Source organism: Apodemus sylvaticus, chromosome 10 (assembly GCF_947179515.1).
Source record: "Apodemus sylvaticus chromosome 10, mApoSyl1.1, whole genome shotgun sequence".
Lineage (NCBI taxonomy): Eukaryota > Metazoa > Chordata > Mammalia > Rodentia > Muridae > Apodemus > Apodemus sylvaticus.
The window spans coordinates 40,251,809-40,271,251 of NC_067481.1; the positions used below are offsets into that span (position 1 = coordinate 40,251,809).

General features: G+C 44.6%; 1 protein-coding gene across 4 annotated transcripts in view; it reads right to left on the minus strand.

Annotated features, from left to right (window-relative positions):
* Window positions 1-4,176: 4,176 nt before the first annotated feature.
* The window catches only part of Ap2b1 (adaptor related protein complex 2 subunit beta 1), a 108,363-nt gene continuing 93,096 nt past the window's right edge, over window positions 4,177-19,443 (minus strand). For all 4 annotated transcript variants that reach the window (XM_052197716.1, XM_052197719.1, XM_052197715.1 and 1 more), the window contains 3 exons: window positions 18,698-18,784; window positions 11,495-11,649; window positions 4,177-6,258 (listed from right to left, as the gene is read on the minus strand). In XM_052197716.1, the coding sequence (XP_052053676.1) occupies window positions 6,184-6,258; window positions 11,495-11,649; window positions 18,698-18,784 (317 nt within the window). In that variant the 3' untranslated portion in view covers window positions 4,177-6,183. The remainder of the gene's footprint in view (window positions 6,259-11,494; window positions 11,650-18,697; window positions 18,785-19,443) is intronic.

The following is a 19,443-nucleotide window of genomic DNA, read 5'->3' on the forward strand; positions in this document are numbered from 1 at the left end:
TAGGAGAAATTGTTGGATCTGAGAGTCCAGAGACCTGGTAGAATGCTTCAGGTTCGAAGAATGGGGTCAGAAGAGGCTGAGACGTTAAGACCTTCTTGACTGCTCGTTTCCATAAAAGGGTCTCAAAGACCCTGTTTTGCTTTTCTTGTTGATGTGGCAAGTACCTGACAAAAGTGACTTAATTTTGGCTTATCACTATAGCTACATCTATTGTGGCCAGAAGGTGAAGTGGTGGGAATGCGAGGTCCCTGGCGCTGTGCTTGCAGCCTGGAAACAGATGCATGCTAGCGTTAAACTCAAATTTCAGTTTCCCCTTTTGCCTTTTTGGTTAGTCTGTGGGATGGTGGTACCTGAGATTTAGGTGGAGTACCCCCTTCAATTAAACTTCCCTGGAAAGACACTAACAGACATGCCCAAAGATGTGTTTCCCAGATGTCTTCAACTTTGGTGAAGCTGACAAGGAAGATTAGCTCTCAGAGACCCAAACTACCAGGAGTGTCCTCACTCCTGTACTGGACAGACAAGGGCCTCTGAAACTGCAGCGCTGCTGGGCATTCAATGCCTCTAGAGTGGTGGGGAGAAACGAGCCTGGCATCTACCCACCAAGGGTTTTCCGTATGGGACTGAATCCTCCAAAGCTATTACTGTGGGTTCCAGCTATCTCGCAGAGCCCACTTCCCTTCTCCCTTTGGGCTCTGTGTTTTGGGCATTTTTCCAACTCTTGTCCAGATCTCTGCTGTGCAGAAAGTGTGGTGCTCATAGGACTGTGTTTCCCAGCCAGACAGCCCCATATCTGACTCCAGTCCTGCCCTGTACTGTGACTGAGACAAGAAACCTGTGCCAGTTGAAACAGATTCCGGTCCTTTCCATCACCAGTGTAGACGGGACCTAAATGAGCCACCACGGTGTGTGTGAAGTCTTCACAATACCTGGCATGGAGCCCTAGTGTGTGGTCATCTCTCTCAGGATGAACAGCACTGTGAGAAAGCATTTCCATTTATTCTAGGTGGGGTCAAGAGTTGAGATATGGATTTGAGGAGAGCTGGAGCAAATGCTGGAACAGGATTAGGACTGGGAAAGTCAGGGTCCCTCTCTCATAGGACCACTTAGGGGCAGGGTGGGAATCAGATGTGACTGGACCCAAGGGATTCTGGGAGTCACTGACATCCTCTTAGCTTGATTAAATCTCCAGGACATTCAAAAATCTTTCACCCTCATCTTGCCTGAGGATACAGGCTTTCTGTTATTCCCTCAGGACATAGGTCCATTTCAGCCTGAGAGGGACTAGAAATAACAACCTAACAAGGCTGTCCCCTACAGATTATGAAGCCTACTAGCCCTTCAGCGATATGTCACTGAAAAGTATCGCTTTTATTTAAAAACGAGCCGCAGTAATATCTTTATAGAATGGTACACTTCCCTGAATTTAAGCCAACACGTTTTGCTTTGCTGAGATGATTTGGGCCTGTTTACTCTCCTCTGCCACTAGAAATAACCTTGCTGGGAAAGCTCAAAGGGTCTGACCATTTGATCTATCTGGCTTGGAGCCTCTGTGGCTGCGGTTCAGCTAAGGATACCTGGTGACTGAGATGCAAGTTCACAAACTCGGGTTCCAGGCGAGCAATTGTGTGTGCCCTCTGCAACATCTGAAGCCAGGGCATGGAAGGAGACAAGGGCCAGACCTGTCCCTGTCCTATCAGAACTGAGGACCCTCCCAGGGATATCAGGCTGGCTGTGAGTGGGTCATGAGTGGCAGGCCAGCAGCTGATCCTGAGTTTTCACCCTCCCATCCTCTGGAACAGCAGTGGAGGATGGGAGTCAGACTTTATTAACTCAGGTGTTAGGGTTCTGCCTGGAGGATCTGATCCTAGAGATGGCAGTCTTGTTCCCAAACAATGCTCAGGAAACAGCTCTTCAGAGCCACTTCTCCAACTAAGAATCTAGGTCTCCCCCTCCCCCCCAACTGAGGCTTTCCCTTGTTGGCAGCATCAAGAACAGCAATGCAAAAGCTAAATGAGAACTGAGAAGGCAAGTTCAAAGCCAACTTGAAACTTTTCAAGAAACATCCTTGTTGCTAATACCATGTCTGGGGGCTGGCTAGGATTCTAGGATTAGTGTTCAGAAGATAGAAATGGGTAACAACGGGGGAGGTGTGATCTTTCCCAAGTGCCATACCAGCTATTAAAATAAACAGGCTCTTGCTTCTTAAAGCTGAGGGTGGCAGGGAAAAATCTGGGTCCAAGCAAGACCGGAAGTACTAAGGCATGCAGTGGGAAGAAGGCCCAACTGGAGTCTTCAGAAACATCAGGCCTGAGGCCCATTCCAGGGGTAGAACACAATGTAATCTCAGGTTTAAGTCTGGGGCTGAGTGAGGAGTCAGTGGCTCAGAGCATATGACTATCTCAGGACTTAGCAAAAGTGGATGTAGTGAGGAGGGAGAACCTTTTATGGAGTGAAATAGGAAACTCGCACTGTAGTTAGATGTGCCCCATCTCCCCTGAAAAGCAGGGGATGCTGAATTCAGATGGGCAGAGAACAGGTTAAGTAAGCAAGTGTTGTGGGCACCACTTTATGGTGACAATGCACAAGTCTTACTGTGGATGAGTGCAGATGAATAGGCACAAACTTCTCACTGCCAGGGAGTCCTAACTGGCTCAATATTAACCTTGGATATTATGTTTTTAAAAAGTGCACGTGGGGGACACAGGAATGCCATGGTGTGTGTGTGTGGGGGGGGGTCAGAGGGCACCTTCTGGGAGTTGGTTCTATCCTCCCACTATCAGCACGTTTGGGTTCTGGGGATGAAAATCAGCTAGCTAGGTGACTTTACCACTGAGCCAGTTCACCCTCACTGTGACTCACTCATTTAACATGACAGTGTCAGTTCTGAAAACTCTCCATGAGACCTGTGCACCTGAGCTCGCTCCATGTTTGACTGTCTCACAGACAGACCTCAAGACTGCTCTTCAGATGCCTGACTTTTTTCCTTTCCAGGGTTTCCACTGCAACTTGGAATCCCAGCAGAGAGCCAATAGTTGCCAAGGGCAGTTCATTCAGTGTCTAGACACCAGAAGCTTTGACTACAGCCCAAGTGCTGTAGACTCCAAACTATCTATCTATACTTGAGATGTGCAAGGACTTGCCCAAGGCCGTCTTGTTCCTCTCTATGCTCTTCCTCTGGGTGCAGCTGTGGGAGACACCAATGCTGTCAGCTCAGCACACCACACAGGTGCCCCAAGCAAGACAAGTAGTAATGGACTCCTTGGGATGATTTCTTTAAGGTAGTGGCTATCCTATTTGCTTGGGAACATGCAGGCCCTGAGTTCAAAAGGCTTTTGCACCAGAGTGCGCAGGTACGGAGTAACAGCTCAGCTATGCTTCTGTCATTGGCTGTGCTGGCAGATACTGACAAATCAGGGGACCGGAAGGTCACTGCTATTCTACCTAGTGTCCTGGGAAAAGCCCAGAGTGACTCTTCCCATCCATACCTTCCTGAAGTTATGGGACATGAGACCTGAACAATAGGTGGCTTCCTGATATACTTTTTTCTCAATTCTAATTTCAACTGGATGAAACCTTTGGGAGGTCTAGAGCCATTAAAAAACAAAACAAAACAAAAAAAAAAAGGTTACTAAGGTCCTTTCTCTAGCCAGCTATGCATTGTCCTGGGGATGAGTCCAGGGAACAAAGTCCATATCACAAACTTTATTTTGTGTAAATGAGTTTATTGATGAATACACAAGGTAAAGGCTCCCCAAACCCCACCCTCCCCAACAACAGATCCCGACACGAACAGGAAAATAAGCATTCTTGGGACAGCTTTTACCCTCCCACATCTGGCTCCAGCATCCCAAGCTTCACAATATGGACCAGGCTAGGCTGGGGACAAACACTTGGGGGATCTGACCAGAAAGAGCTCTGGTGTGTTTGCTTTCCTGCCCTCTGTACTTCAGCTTTCCAGAGACACACGTGGGTGAAGGAGAGTGGACACAGGGTAAACTGACCCCAGTTCTCCCAATCTGGTCAAGCTCGAAATGGGCCGGAAAGGAAGTTTCAGGAAGGCAACTGTTTCTTCAGGAGAGGTCCTTGCATCTTCCTAACTCTCCCGAAAAGTCAGACAGCGCGGATCACTCAGGCCAGCAGAGAACCACAGTTGTTATCTGTCACTGGTGGATGCTGAGAGAGGCCTCAGTTTCTGGGATTGGCACATTCTAATATAAACTCTCTTTCCTGCTTGCCCTGACACATAGTCTTCTTTTGGGAAGTACAGTTTGCTTGGAGATGGGAATCCCTTATACAACTCATATCCAACCGACATGGTCCAGTTGGATCCAGGAATCAGCATCGACAAGGGAACTTAGTCAACTTGATTTTCCACCCGACATCCCACCAACCTACCTGCCTCCCACACAACTCTATAGTATTTCCTAATCCCCACATGGTGAGGGAGGGATGTATTTCTTTTTCACCAGCCAGCAATCCTCTTAAAGATTCTCAAGGATTAAGGAACTTGAGAGAAGCTTTGCAACTGGGAGGAAACAGGATCACTCCAGACACACTTGTAAAGGAAGTTGGTTTCTACTCTGATTTTTTTTCCAGTCTCTCCTGGGATCCAGGAGGTCAGGTCCCAGTCCTGCATGAGGTCTTCTTCTGACATGCACCCCGGCATGCTTCTGACTTGAGCAGAGGACTCTGAATGGATCCTGATACGTTGTGCCAGGCTGTGCAACAAGTGGCACATGTCAAACAGTGTGAAGGGTACTGAGCAGGGCATGAGTGCGAGGCTTTCTTTGAGGAATCATACTAGTGTGTTAGGAAGGGCACACTACATCCCCAGCTCTCTGTGAGATGACAAGAACTACATGGCCTTCTGGAATGATCTTACCCTGCCCAGGAGCTTGAGTACCATGGATGAAGGGCAGACCAGCGAGCTGAGGGTCAGGGAGAACTGGCAACATCTTTACACACCTCCACACTCACTGGCTGGCTCCCGAACGGTGGCTCCAGGGAAGCCTGGCAAATGTCAGCTCTGCCTTCACTCTTGTGACCTGGATGCATACTCTCGTAATTGAAATGTCACCTGCCACCTGGCCCAGTGAATGGGTGGAGCACCAAACTCAGTACGGAGTGTGCAAAGAGCCACCAGTAGGCACAGGAAAGGCAGAAGGCTTTGAGGAAAAGAACAATGAACCAGCCACATAGGGAAGCTGATGGAGTATCAGGGAACCAGTCTAGCTCTGCAGAGCCCAAAGGCCCCTGGCAACACTCTTTTTACCTATTATCTTTCTTTGTAGAAAAGCAGGGTTGGATAAGTAATTTAAGTCGTTTTAACTCTGAAATTTTGTAAATCTGAATGAATGTTGAAAAACACAGGGAAGGAGGCTGGGGGAGGGCGCTGTGTTCTGACTCATGTCTCCTCAGCCTCCTCAGGATGACTCCTAGGCTAGCGCCATGGACAGGAGGACAGCTCTGTAACTCTCAGCAGTGTGCCCACATGCCCAGTGTGCCTGCACTTGGAAACATCAATGAAGACCACCACTGCCCCATAGGGAGTTGTCAAACGAGATAGCGTGGGCATAAGGGAGCTCGAAGGCTTGGCCAAGGAAAGAACTGGACAGAGGGTCAGAGTGAAAATGCAAAAGCCCAGGAGCAGGGCTGCCCCCCTCCCCGCCCCAGAAGGGGCCAGGGCCATTCGCGGATCTCCGATAAGAATGGGTTTGAGGAGGGTCAGTTGCCCTTTCTACTCAGGGTTCTACCTCAACTTCTCATCTGTACAAAAATATAAAACAATAAGGTGCAGTTTATGTTTCAGTGACACTTTTCCTTGCTTTAATTAATTTGTTGCCTTTTTCTGCTTGTGAAATGAGCTCTCGATTACAAAATATCAAACTACACTCAAGAGGGTGTAGAAAAGGCTAGCCATTGGCACAGCATGGAGAAGCTCACAGCTAAGGACAGAGAACAGCAGCAGGTGGCAGAGGTGGCAGGGTGGGGAAGGGTGGAAGGAGGTGTCACAGGAAGCTAGCCTATCCCACAGGGTGAATGCTAATGTCAGCACAAGGTGACTGGCCACTACCGGGGTGGGTACCGCAGGGGTTGGGTTTGGGCTCTACACAACAGTACAACGTCTTCCAGTTAAGAGTTCCTGGCTTGCACCGATTACAGGCTGACTGGACCCATTTATTAGTTTTTCAAAATGCTGTCGTAGACCTGATAGATGTACTGAGAGACTTCAGGGGCTCTACACTTCAGCGACAGCTGTGAAGAGGAGGAGAAAGGAGGTTAGAATGGAGACGGCATTGGCTCCAAAGGCATCCAAGCATCCACATCAAGACAGTTTCTGACACTCTGAGACACTCTATGATTGCAACAAAGAGAGAGCTCACATTAATACAAACCATGGATTTCAGAACTCCGACTTTGCTGGTACCAAGCTGTGCTGTGCTTCCATCTACAGCCCGTGTGGCTTTCTGAGTGAAGTATGAAAATAACCCATGCTAAAAACAAAGCCTCTGACCCCAGGAAAGCCAGTGTTTACGCTAAACATCAATATAAAAGGATTCTCATGGGAAAGGACAAAAAATAAGCCCAAATTTGCACTTTTTAATTATATTAAGGTTAAACAAGATATTACTAGCAATAACAATAAAGCATGCCTATACATAGGAAATTACACACACACACACACACAGTCATTTCTCTTAAGTGGGAAAGTAACAAGGTTATCCTCCACAGTATATTGCTGTGAGATTATTTTACCCTGTTACTCTCTTTATAGAAACCCTGGATTATTTACTATAGTACCCAAGATGAAAATATTTTGAAAACAAAAATCTTTTCAACTATGTCAACTTACAAATTTCCTGAAAAACTAACAGCCTAACAATTTAGCTAGCCCCAGGAGGTGGTGGCGCACGCCTTTAATCTCAGCACTTGGGAGGCAGAGGCAGGCGGATTTCTGAGTTTGAGGCCAGCCTGGTCTACAGAGTGAGTTCCAGGACAGCCAGGGCTACATAGAGAAACCCTGTCTCAAAAAAACAACAAAACCAAAAAAAAAAAAAAAAAAAAAAAAAAAAAAAAACCCAAAAAAACCCAGCTCTTGACTGACTCCCAGCACTTGGGATGCTGAGATGGGAGAATTACTGGGTTTGAAGTTAGCTTGGGCTACACAGTGAGTTCTAGGCCAGCCTGGGCTACAGAGTAAGACGCTATCTTATAAAAAACAAAACACGGAGCTTGGGAGAGTAGCTTAGCAGGTAAAGCAGTTGCTGTATAAACATGAGCATACATGCGGACCCTTAGCGCCCATGTAAACACGCTGGGCCCATTTTCATGTGCTATGTCACAATTGATATACCAGTGATATCAACCAATTAGCAATACTGTCTGTCAAGACCTACCAAGAATGCAGCAACAACAGACAGATGTCTGGGTAAATGGAAGGTGGATATAGCTGAAAAAGTGTTCCACAAGGACAGAAACTTCACTGTTTTTTTTCTTTTGGAGACAGGGTCTTGCTATTACCCTGACTGCTCTGGAACTCTTTATGGAGACCAGGCTGGCTTCAAACTCAGAGATCTGCCTGCCTCTGCCTCCTGAGTGCTGTAAAGGATTAAAGGTGTATGTCACTACACCAGGGTCCAGCCTCTTTTATTCTTTTATTTATACTTTAGTGTACTGAATTTACTCCTAGGGCATTGGTTGCTATTTTTGTTGTTGTGATTATTATTAAAAATTGGATATAAGATTTACTAGTGGGTATGACTGGTGAGGTGGAGCCTTCTAGAGTTTAGGACTTGCCACTTACCCAGGGGACTACAAAGGGATGACCTTGACCCTCAGCCATCATGTCTTCAAATTCATATGCTTTAAATGTAGTGAAGTCCCAGTCCTCAGAGATGTGCATCTTCTGGAGGCCAGGGAACTTGAATAGCCCTGAGCAGGGCTTCAATCATACTCTGCAGCTTAGTACATGCGAACACGATTACCTAGACAGTAAGAACCCTGGCCACTTTACCTAGAAACCTTTCAAGGAACCCTCCTATACCTGTCTAGACCTATCAGCCCCAGCCTAGGATAACAGCCTGCTGATGTGGTGATATGAAAAGGGCAGAGCTTCCCTTGAATATGAATATGACCTTCACCGAAACTTTTTATCATGTTTTTGTTAAAGTGCAGTTGCTCACATTCATTTGACCCTGTGTGACCATTATATGGAATTTATTCCCTTTTGCCTTCTTCCTCCCCAGCTCTAAGATGTAGCTCTTGGCATGGGGATGCTTTGCAGAAAAGAGGCTTTGGGTAAGGTTTCTTGTGGTAGTTTAAAGGCTCACAGGCAGCGGCATGCTTGGAGATACAGCCTTGTAGAAGGAAGTGTGCCACAGGGGGTAGGCTTTGGGGTTTCAGTCAGACCCAGTCTTTCTCTCTTCCTAAGATTTGCTGTGGTCATGGTGTCTTTTCACAGTAATAGAACATGGACTAACACACAAATGTGCATGGATACATATGAACATACATGCACATACCACACAAACACATGTGAAAAAGAAACTATATGATGATTTATTTTCTATAACATTCTCAAAATGATGTAATCATTGTAGGAGAACCAATGGGTGCTTACCAGGGCTAGGTTTACGTTCCAGCACCTAGGAGGCAGAGGCAGCTCAATCTCTGAGTTTGAGGCCAGCCTGGACTATATAATGAATCCCAGGCCAGCTAGGGCTACATGGTGAAACCTTGTCTCAAAAACAAAGAAGTGCATACCTGACTCCAGAAAAAAGCAACAAAAACCAAAAACAAAACACAAATAAACCAAACCAAACTATAAATGATCCTTTGAATACAGAAAAACAGGTCATTCTGTCCCACCCTAAGAGAGTATGTAATATACAGTCTTATTTATGTCTATAGTTATAGTCATTATTTTCTAGTCTTGAAAGTAGATGTGTAAGATAGTAGCAATATGAAAAACTGGGTTAAAAGAAAGAATCCCGAGCTGGGCAGTGGTGGCGCACGCCTGTAATCCCAGCACTTAGGAGGCAGAGGCAGGCAAATTTCTGAGTTCGAGGCCAGCTTGGTCTACAGAGTGAGTTCCAGGACAGCCAGGGCTATGCAGAGAAACCCTGTCTCGAAAAAAACCAAAAAAAAAAAAAAAAAAAAAAAAAGAAAGAATCCCATTAAAAATCTTGTGAGTACTCTCAAAATAAAATACTTTTAAAGTGTTAGTTAAACTAAGAGAATGAACAGTCCATTTCAAACAATGTGCATTAGGACCCATCAATAACATCTGAACCTTAAACATCACTTGCCTATTAATATGCCTCCCTCTCCCAAATCCCACATGATTTTGAACAAATCATTAGTCATTTCCCCCACTTCTGAAACTAGGGGTTGACCCTAGGGCAGGGCCAGCCGACAAGCATGCTGCCACTGAGTGATAGTCCCCAGCCCTAGTTTACTTTGTCTTTTGAGACTGAGTCTGAGTTGCCCAGTCTGTCCTTAAATTTTCCAGCTTCCTGCCTGAGCATCCCACAGAGGTGGGATCACAGGTCGGTGTCATTAGGGCCTAGTCTCATTAATCATTCTTAAAAAAGAAAAAGAAATTACATTTATCTCATTTATTTGTGTGGGCATGTGCCACGGTACTTGTGGTGGTAAGAGGACAGTTGGAGAGGGCCAATTCTCTCCTTTATCAGTTTTTCAGGCTTGGTGGCAAGTAACTTTATCTACTGCGCCACCCTACTGGCCCCTCTCTAATCTTTTTAACCGCAATTCCCTGATCTACGGCCTGGGACTAATATGCTCTCTTAATTTAGCAAAAATGGGACAACGTATACACTAATGAATGGTGAATTTAAAAGAAACACGCAGATGTCCAGAAAAGTAACTAACTGGAGATGTTTTACCAGACTTGGATTTCCTAGTGAGACCTTCTCCTTTTAGGAAGAGTACAGAGGGTTTCCTGTTCTGGTGAACTTAAGATAAATGACAGAGTAGATTATTACTCTCTAAAAAAGACAAGAGATGAGTCTGGCTTGGTGGCATAAGTCTTTAATCCCAGAACTCTTCATTTCAGTACTTGGGAGGCTGAGGCAAATGGATTTTTGTTTGATGCCTGCCTGGTTAAAAGAGTTATGCTAGGATGGCCAGGGCTACATTTTGAGACCCTATCTCAGAAACCTGAAACAAAGAAAAACAAAAAAGTAGCAGAGATAGAAGGGAGGGTGTACACCTCCTAGGGAAACCTCACAGAGGCTTCCTGGGAAAGCCCAGGTTGACCTGACTCAGCAGCAGGCACACACCTGTCATTCCAGTGCACCCCAGGGAGGACCTCTCTGTTGGGGTGGTACTACTCTGATGCATGCTAGCATAAACAACAGCTGTCAAAGTTAAGGAATGGGGTCACAGAATAAAAGGCTGTCCAGTTTGACTTCTCACCTTCCTCAGAACTAGTCACTATTGACTCTTCTTCCCCTGCCAATTCCTTCAAACAACCTAACACAAGAATAAGTTATTTCTCCATCTCAAGGCTTGTGGGGAGATCACATTTTACATCAGCACCAGAATTCGGGGCCTTGGGGACGTTCAGTGGGGTGCTGGAGGAGGTTTCTCAAGCTACAGGGGAAACCTACAGGCTGGAGACTTCTCTTCCGGTTAAGGAAACCATGGTTAAGAATGATAAATTAGTGACTTGTTCAAATCATGGCTTTGGGGTAGTAGTTCTGTATAGGTCTAGACATCCTTAGGGCCAAGAACTCCAAAAGTAGACAAGGTCTAATGTAATCAAGGTAGGAAATGGTTTTTTGTTTTGTTTTTGGTGGGAGCGTGCTGGGCCTTCTGCTCCATCCTTTCTATCACCTTGACAGGCCTCTCACTGAACCTGATGAGGTTGGCTGTTAACAAGCTCTGGTGATCCTCTTGCCTGCTCTGAGTGCAATGCTGGGTTTCCAGCATGTGTGGTTATGCCTTGCTTTGATGTGGGTACTGCAGGTCTGAACAGGCCCTTCTATTTGTATAGCAAGCACCCTTATCATCTCTCAGCCCCAGAAACACGTTTTTTGAGGCAGGGTCTCAACTATGAAGTTCTAGCTAGACTCAAATTCACAGCCATCCACCTTCCTTTTCCTAGGATTACAGGTGTGAGCGTGGTGGCCAGCTACAAACACTTCTCTGAACAGTTTATTCTAGTACCAAACTCATGCCATGGAGGAAGCATCTCTGTGTCGGGGAAGCAAAGGGTTTGCAGAATTCCTACTGACAGAGGCAGATGGTCTACCCTGGTCTGCCCCCAGCACCATGCCCGGTAAGTCAGAAGACCACAGTGAGGAGAGGAGGCATTTCATGAATGTAACACAGGACTCCCTGAGTGCTTGTTTAGGGGTATCTTGGCCAGAAGTACTTCTCCAAGTCTCTGTAGTACACTAAGGAATAAATGTATGGGTTTTTACCTCTGTATTCTAACCTGTCTCACATATTCTGGGAAAGGCCTTACCGTATAATTGGGGTTTCCTGGCTGGATCCGCAGCTCTGCCAAAATCCAAATGCCATTAGTGAGCTTCAGGGACTGGTACAGCATGTCCTGCCCTTCCACGTTCCTCTTGGCGATAGTGTAAACATTGTTGTTTTGCAACTTGCTGGAAACTGTGTCTAGAAATAGAGATTGGAACTTAAGACTTTCGGTTAAGGTCTCTGGATGAACACATTCCCTTTTCTGCCCTTCTTTTGAGTTGTCACATATCCTCGAGTTCCCTGATGAATTCTAGCACACACACATTTCCAGAGGTTCTTCTGATACAGACACGCAAATGAAGGGCCTGCCCATCATGTTATCAGACAGAGAACAGTAAGGTGTACTGACACTGGTTTAAGAGTTACCTAGGGAGGTTATACAACAGATAGGCCTCAAGGTTTACTAAGAACAAACTAAGTTCTTCTGTTAATTACTTTTCTCTCTTCAGTAAAAAACCTTCCCTGGCTAAAGGGACATAAGAAAGGAAGGGGTCAGGACTCCACCCAAGGAAGGAAGACATACAGAGTTCAGGTGGGGCTTCCTTTTTCAATTAACAAATCCAGATAATCCCACAGAGGGACACCCAGAGGCTAACCTAGTTTAGATAATCACAGGTGTCTAGAGGCTTACCTTCCAGGTTCCAGACCATGTCAAGTTGACAGTACTAAGCATCACAATGGTACACAGGTACAAATACTCTGATGGGGACAAAGATGGATCTGTGGGAGTCCTCAAAGGGACTCTAGCTGAGGCTCATTTCTGGAATACTGCTCCCAACCAGGAGAGTTACACTGATGATCAGATGTGCATTTCCCACGGCAGGACTGCACTGGGAGCCATGTGGGCCTCAGTTTCACAGCTTTAGAAAAGGACAGAGCTGCACAAGTCTTTTCAAGTCAGATTTATTAAACTGGATACTTAATTTTTTTTTTAGAAGCAAGAAAACTAATTTTTTAGATGCCAGAGAAAAACCATGCTTTCAAATACCCAAGCAAACAAACTGCTTTAATGAAAGACACAGAGGCCCAAAGCTGTGTGAAATGACTGTTCCGTCCTCAGGCCCCAGCTGCCATGCAGGTGAGGCCTCTGCACTCCCGAGCTCAGGGCAAGAACAAGCTGGTGTTCTTGTAACGACAGCATCAAAGAGACACGATGCCCTAGAATCAATTAAAGGTCATTTCTCTGTCTGAAATGTTGTGTTAGAGACAAACTTTTAAGAATGGAGATATGCCAGGCATGCTAGTGTCTTTAATCCTAGTACTCAGGGGGCAGGGGCAGGGGCAGGGGCAGGGGCATCTCTAAATCTGATGCCAGCCTGAACACCCAGGGCTACACAGAGAAACTCTGTTTTAAAAAAAAGACTAGAGATGATAAACACAGCTTCTTTGTTAGCTCCTTATTAATCAGCTTCAGATACGAACTCAAATTACGCTGGGCAGTGGTAGTGCACGCCTATAATCCCAGCACTCTGGGAGGCAGAGGCAGGCGGATTTCTGAGTTCGAGGCCAGCCTGGTCTACAGAGTGAGTTCCAGGACAGCCAGGGCTACACAGAGAAACCCTGTCTCGGAAAAAAAAAACCCAAAAATCCAAAAAAAAATAAAAACAAAACAAAACAAAACAAAACAAAAAAACCCAAACAAACAAAAAAAGAACTCAAATTACTCAGCCTAATCCAGAACTAAACTCTCACAAAAAAGTATACTCTGGTGTGGTCTCTAGGAAAGGAAGCATGGTGGCCTTCACCCCATGGTCTCCGCACAGGCCACCTCATGTGTTTATCACTGCTTTTCTCACTTTCCCAGGTGTCTGTGATCAGCTGCTATAAATATGTGTTTGAATTTTGTGTTGACCTGGCACTAGAGATGCTACTAAAGCCACAGGGCTAAGCATTTGTTTGAATGAGAGCTGGTGTCAGAGGCCCTTCTCATGGATGTCCTCCATACCCAAGCCAGGGAGCACTGGGGATGGCGGTACTAAAGTCTCATTAAGTATTTTTAATCACAGTTAGTTATTATTTAATTTTTTTTTGCCTTTTCATTTATATCAAAGTAGTTATAACTTAGGGGCTGGAGAGATGGCTTAGCAGTGAAGAATACTGGTTGCTCTGCCCAAGGACCTGGATTCAACTCCCAGCTCACAACTGTCTAGGGCAGTGCTTCTTTCCTTTCTAATGCTGTGACCTTCTACTACAACTCCTCGACCTTTCTAATGCTGTGACCTTCTACTACAACTCCTCCACCTTTCTAACGCTGTGACCTTCTACTACAATCCCTCCACCTTTCTAACGCTGTGACCTTCTGGTTCAGTTCCTCGTAGTAATAATGCCCCCTGAAACTCAGAGATTCACCTGCCTCAGCCTCTGGAGTACTGGGATTAAAGACATGAGCTATCACTGCCTGGCCATTTATTTGTTGTTACTTCATAACTAATTTTGCTACCCTTATGAATCATAATATATAAATATTTGATATGCAGGATACCTGATATATGACCTTTGTGAAAGGGTCATTCACCTCCCAAAGGGGTTGCAGCTCACAGGTTGAGAACTGCTGGCTGGCCTCTAAGGAAATAAGGCACGCATGTGGTGCACAAACTTAAATGCAGACAAAACATCAAACCCGTAAAACAGATAGGTGGTTTTATCCCAAACCCAAAAAAGTGCCTCTATGCAACACTGTCAAAGGAAGGAGACTCAATAAACTCTGTAATCATCTCGTGGGGGTTGTGGGGCAGATAGTTCTTTGCTGTCAGTCATCTCTTGGTGAGTGCAGACAGCTCTTGCCTTCACTCTGGTTCCTACAGTGAAGTGCTCTTGCAACTTAATGGGTTGCTAAGCAACATTTCCAGCTGGAGCCTGGCTAATGCTTTTTGAAAGGGCTGTCTTTAACACACAGGGAGTTGCTTTAAGTTGCAAAAGCTTTTCCTAACTTTCAAGGTGCTTGCCTATTTTCCAAAGCTGCAGAAATCATGCAGAGCAGGTGCCTTGGTTGGAGTTGTGTGTTGCAAAGGCACACACGTGCTTTATCCTTATATCAAGGCCCAGATGCCTACAGACTTATGATTCTACCATTTGTGTAACAGATGATAGGGAAGGAACAGAGCTGTTTATGCTGAATGGATGTACTGTGATGTTTATTAGAAGGTTCAATGGAAGGAGGTTCTACAGCAAAGTATGTTATTTTTTATTTTTATTTGTTTTAAGCCTGTTATTATTTATCAGGCTTAGGACCTATTTTTAAATTTAATTTTTGCAGTGTAACACACTGAACCCAGTGCCTTGAATATATCAGACAAGGGCCTGAGCCTTATACATTTTATAGTTTTAGGTTTGAGCTTGACGTTTTAAGGGCTGAAGAATATTTACTCTAAGTGTAGCAATCAGGGATGGCAAATCCTGGTGATGCATACCCACAACCTCCACCTAGGAGGCCGAGGCAGGAAAAGATGTAGTGAGAGCCAGATGTTATCCAGGCACATTGGAACAGACTTCCTAATAAAACATCATTGTTAGTTTGTTTTACATACTTGAGCTCCTGGCATACAGGACAGTCTCTCGAAGTTGTGAGATTCTGAGAATGTGTGATATCAGATGCTTCAGTGGCTAGCTCAGGGGGAAGATACTGAGACCTGTTCCAAAGTAGGATAATGGTCAAATATGATTATACTTTGAAATGTGACTTCTCATTCACTTTCTTCCTCCCACAAACCTGGCTCTGCAATCTGGGTATCTGGGGTCTTTGGAGCATTGATTAGCAAGTTCAAAACTGCTAATCTATAAAGGGCATTTCAGAAAGATACTGTGAAAATGACTGAAAAGATCATTTGGGGTAAAGAGCAACGGTTAAGTGCTAATTAATAATCTTCCATTTTTTAAGAGTACCAAAGCATGGGAAAGCCCCAATAAAACTGAAATCTAACTCATTCTCAGTTAGTGCTCATGCCCAAAGAAAGAACTCTTTTTTACTACAGTGCCAAACAAGTATGGATCTATACCGGGTATCTGAACTTTCTTGAGTATAGTAAACAATTATACATCAGGCTTGCTTGTAAAAGTGGTTGCCACAAGTACCTCCATTTAGATATAGATGGAAATATATCTGCCTCTAGTGCACTTTAGGTGGTATTTCAAGATCTGTAATACTCCAAAACATAGCTAAAAGGTAAGATGTTAAAGAGGCCTAGGTGTGGTGGCAAACCTTTAATCCTATTATTCAAGAGGCAGAAGTTTCTATGAGTTAGAGGCTAACCTGGTCTATAAGACAGCCAGGGCTACACAGTGAGACCCTGACTAAAAATAAAACAAAACCACAAAAATCCCAAACAAAACCACCACCACCACCACTACCACCACCACCACAAGACGCCTTTACAAGTGTTTGCTGCTGGGAAGCAGGAGTCTTGTTGGTACCTTTCTAGTATTCACGACAAACAGCAGCACCATCAACACCCACATCATACACATCTTTATTTTGGTAAGATTATTAAGACTTGCAGAGGTTTTTCCTTCTCTAGAAAGCTCTGAGAACAAACAGAAAAGCTCACTGCTATGTTGGTGAGTCCTTTAAGGCTGTGACTTCCTGAAGCCCAGAGTGTTCCTTCCATCTGTCAAATGTCTTTGCTAGCACAGAAGAGCTATTTTAAGTGTTGGTGCTATTGTGATTAGGGAAGATCAGCTGGAAAGGATGGTATTTTTAGCTCTCAGCTAGACACAGGGTGTTGAATCAGAAGGCACTAAACCTGCAAAGGCTCCTGTTAATAGAGGCCTCAGGACTGGGAGGAGATGTAAAGGCCACGGCATTCCACTGTCAGGGTGGAGACAAGGAAGAGTAGGAAGGACTAGTCAAAGAAAGTGGGCCTGCAAAATTAGCAGGGATTTGGCACGAAAAATGGCCTTGGTCACCTAGAGAAGACAAACTGGCTGTTTTTTATGCTCCATGTGCCCCACTGCCACGATGTGTGCCACCAGGAAACCATGGTGGCTTTCAAATCTGAGTCAGCTGTGGGGACTACATCAGAGGAAATGGCATCCCTGGGAGGAAGGCCACATGCTTTGGTGCAGTAAGAATTCCTTTTTTTCTAGTATTTTGGCAACCCAGATAAAGTCTTTGGTTAACCAAATACCGTTTTTGTCCTTTTCACACAGGATCCCTGAAACCAAAACTATTTCCCAATTACTCTGGCTATTTCCTACTCTCTGTAGGAAAGGAACAGTGGTGTTTCACTGGGTGTTAACAGCAAGCACTTGTGATCTACAAGCCATTAAATTTATTTACCACTAAGTCAGACAGGGTTTTCTAATGTGGGACTTCTAGAGCTTTCAGTGTGTGAATACACAGGCAGGCCATATGCTGCATTTTCTAACTTTAGTCACTACAGGGAAACTTTCCCACCTTTTATTAATTAACAGGTATTCTCTGGTATGCACTGTTGAATCATCTGGCACAGATTGGTGGTTATCCCAGGGCAAGTCTCCTTTAAAATGGGGTACAAAGTTGACTTTCTCATGGGCACACACTCGATTTAGCCACCAGGACATGGACTCTATGGCAGAGGCTTCCCAATTCCAGAGCAATGGTCCGTTCTCTGGAAAGCTGTGCTCCCCAAATACAGTTCACAGTTAACTGACCAGTGAACTTCAGAGGAAGGGACAGATAGCACCACTGGCCATTTCAAACCCACAAGAGGAGGACAATCAGCTCATTAATTGTAACAGAAACTGTAAGAGTCTCTCCTCAAACCCCTTTCCACTGGTGGAGATGTGAGGTAACCCTCTCCACAGGCAGGCTCTGTCTAGAGTATCTATCAAAAGATGCCAGGCTGTCTTTTATGCCAGGCTTCAAACAAGCATTTACCCCTCCTGAATGTCTCAAGAGGCCTGGCTGGATTAGCACATTTAAGAGCTAGTATAGGAAGATGCTGATAACTGTCCAGTCAGATTTCAAAAGCCCTACATGCAAAGTTCTGTCTGAATACCGAAGAGAAATACAACACAGAGACCCCCCAAAAATAAAAGTAAGTATAGAAAGTTGGGGGTGGGAAGACATGAGAATTCTTTTCTTCTTTCTGTACTGCAGACTGCCTCCTTTCTCCAGTGCTCTGCTCCAGCCGCAATGGAGAATGGTGGTCCTTGGAAAACCCATAAGGAGGCTACCACTGTTCGAGGTTGGGGGTGGGGAGGAGGCTCAGGGGTAAACGAGGAAGGGAAAGAAAGACTGAGGTCAGCTGCTGCTGTCTCTCCTCATGGGTTATCTTTTTATATTTTACTACAGCTACAAAATTAACTACCAAAAGGTTTAGGATTTAATGCTAATAAAAAGGTTAGTATTATATGAAAGCCAACAAAAGGGAGTAACAATAAAGGTTATCAGCTAGGCGCTAATCAATCATGGTATGTACTTTATTGATAAATGGAATTCTAACTATAGCATTTCCTCCAATGCCAAATGCTGATACAAGAGATGAAATAGTCTTTCAGGTATTAGGAGGGTGACTATCCTCAATTATCACTTCAATTACTTGATGCTGAAGATATTTAAGTAATATGACTGACAGCTACTTGTACTGAAGGACTAGTAGGGTACACAGGCTTGTGGCGGTTTTAGATTGTTCTACATTTTGTGATGGTGAGAGAAAACCAAGGTTTTTGTGCAAGTAGAAATAGTTTATTTATTTGTTCACTTTAGTTTTTAATTTATTAGTTCTTGTAGCTTGTAAGTAATTTAGTGCCTTACATCAAAATATCCCATTTCTTGTTTTTTGTTTTCCTTTGTATTGAGAGAGAAAAGGTCTCAATGGATAGTGCTTGTTAGCCTGAGACTTGCTATGCAGACATCAAAGCTGGATTTAAATTCAGAGAGATCTGCCTCCCTCTGATTCAAGTGTTGGAATTGAAGGCAGGTACCACTGTGTGTGTGTGTGTGTGTGTGTGTGTGTGTATGTGTGTGTTTAAAAGAGATGAGCTCATTATATAGGCAAAACTGTCCTGGAACTTGTAATTCTCATGCCTTGGTCTCCTGAGTTGTTAGATTACAGGTGTGTGCCTTAGAGAGATCTGCAAAGTAATGCATTTACCATGTGATCTACCACAATCATGTTAAATGTGGAAAGAAGTAGGCATAGGAAAGAAAAGCTTTAAGTGTTTAATTTCACATACTAAGATGAAAATGAATGCAGTTATTACTTACCAGCATTTAAGTGACATTCCTTTATCTGAAACTGGAGTTCATTTTCATTGGGAATATCCTTCCACGTTGCAAGGAAGACCTGGCGTTCTATATGGGAAGTGGAGAAGGGTGATGCGTCAGTATTCTGTCTCCTGATGCCTTCTGCTAGTTTTCCTTTGACATGCTAGCAGGCTAGGAGTGGAGCAATGTTTGATGTGCACAGCAGATGTACACTGGGCCTTTACTGACTGAGATGATACATGCTGGACAAAGTCTGCAGTTAAGAGTTCAGTTTGGGCTCTTTATATTCCTATGGGTGACCCTGGCCTTCCTTCCTTTTTTTTTTTTCCCTTTTCATTTGAGACAGGGTTTCTCTGTGTAGCCCTGGCTGTCCTGGAACTCACTCTGTACACCAGGCTGGCCTTGGACCCACCTGCCTTTACCTCAAGTGCTGGGAGTAAAGGTATTCTGGCTGGATGGTGGTTTCTTAAGTAAGGAAAGGGAAAAGTCAATAGCTACGTTGGGGTAGGATAGGAGACTAATGGTTACTACAAATTATTGATACTTATCCTAGTATGAACTTAGTGTAGAATAAGTGCTAAATGTACACACCATCTCACTAATTCATTATAAAAATGACTTCCATTTTGTAAATGTAGAAACTAAAATACAAAGTCTAAGCACCTTGCCCATAACCACACAGATAGTACATGGAAAAGTCAAATTAAAGCTGTCTCCACCCTCTCCCCTTGTGGGCAGGTGAGGTG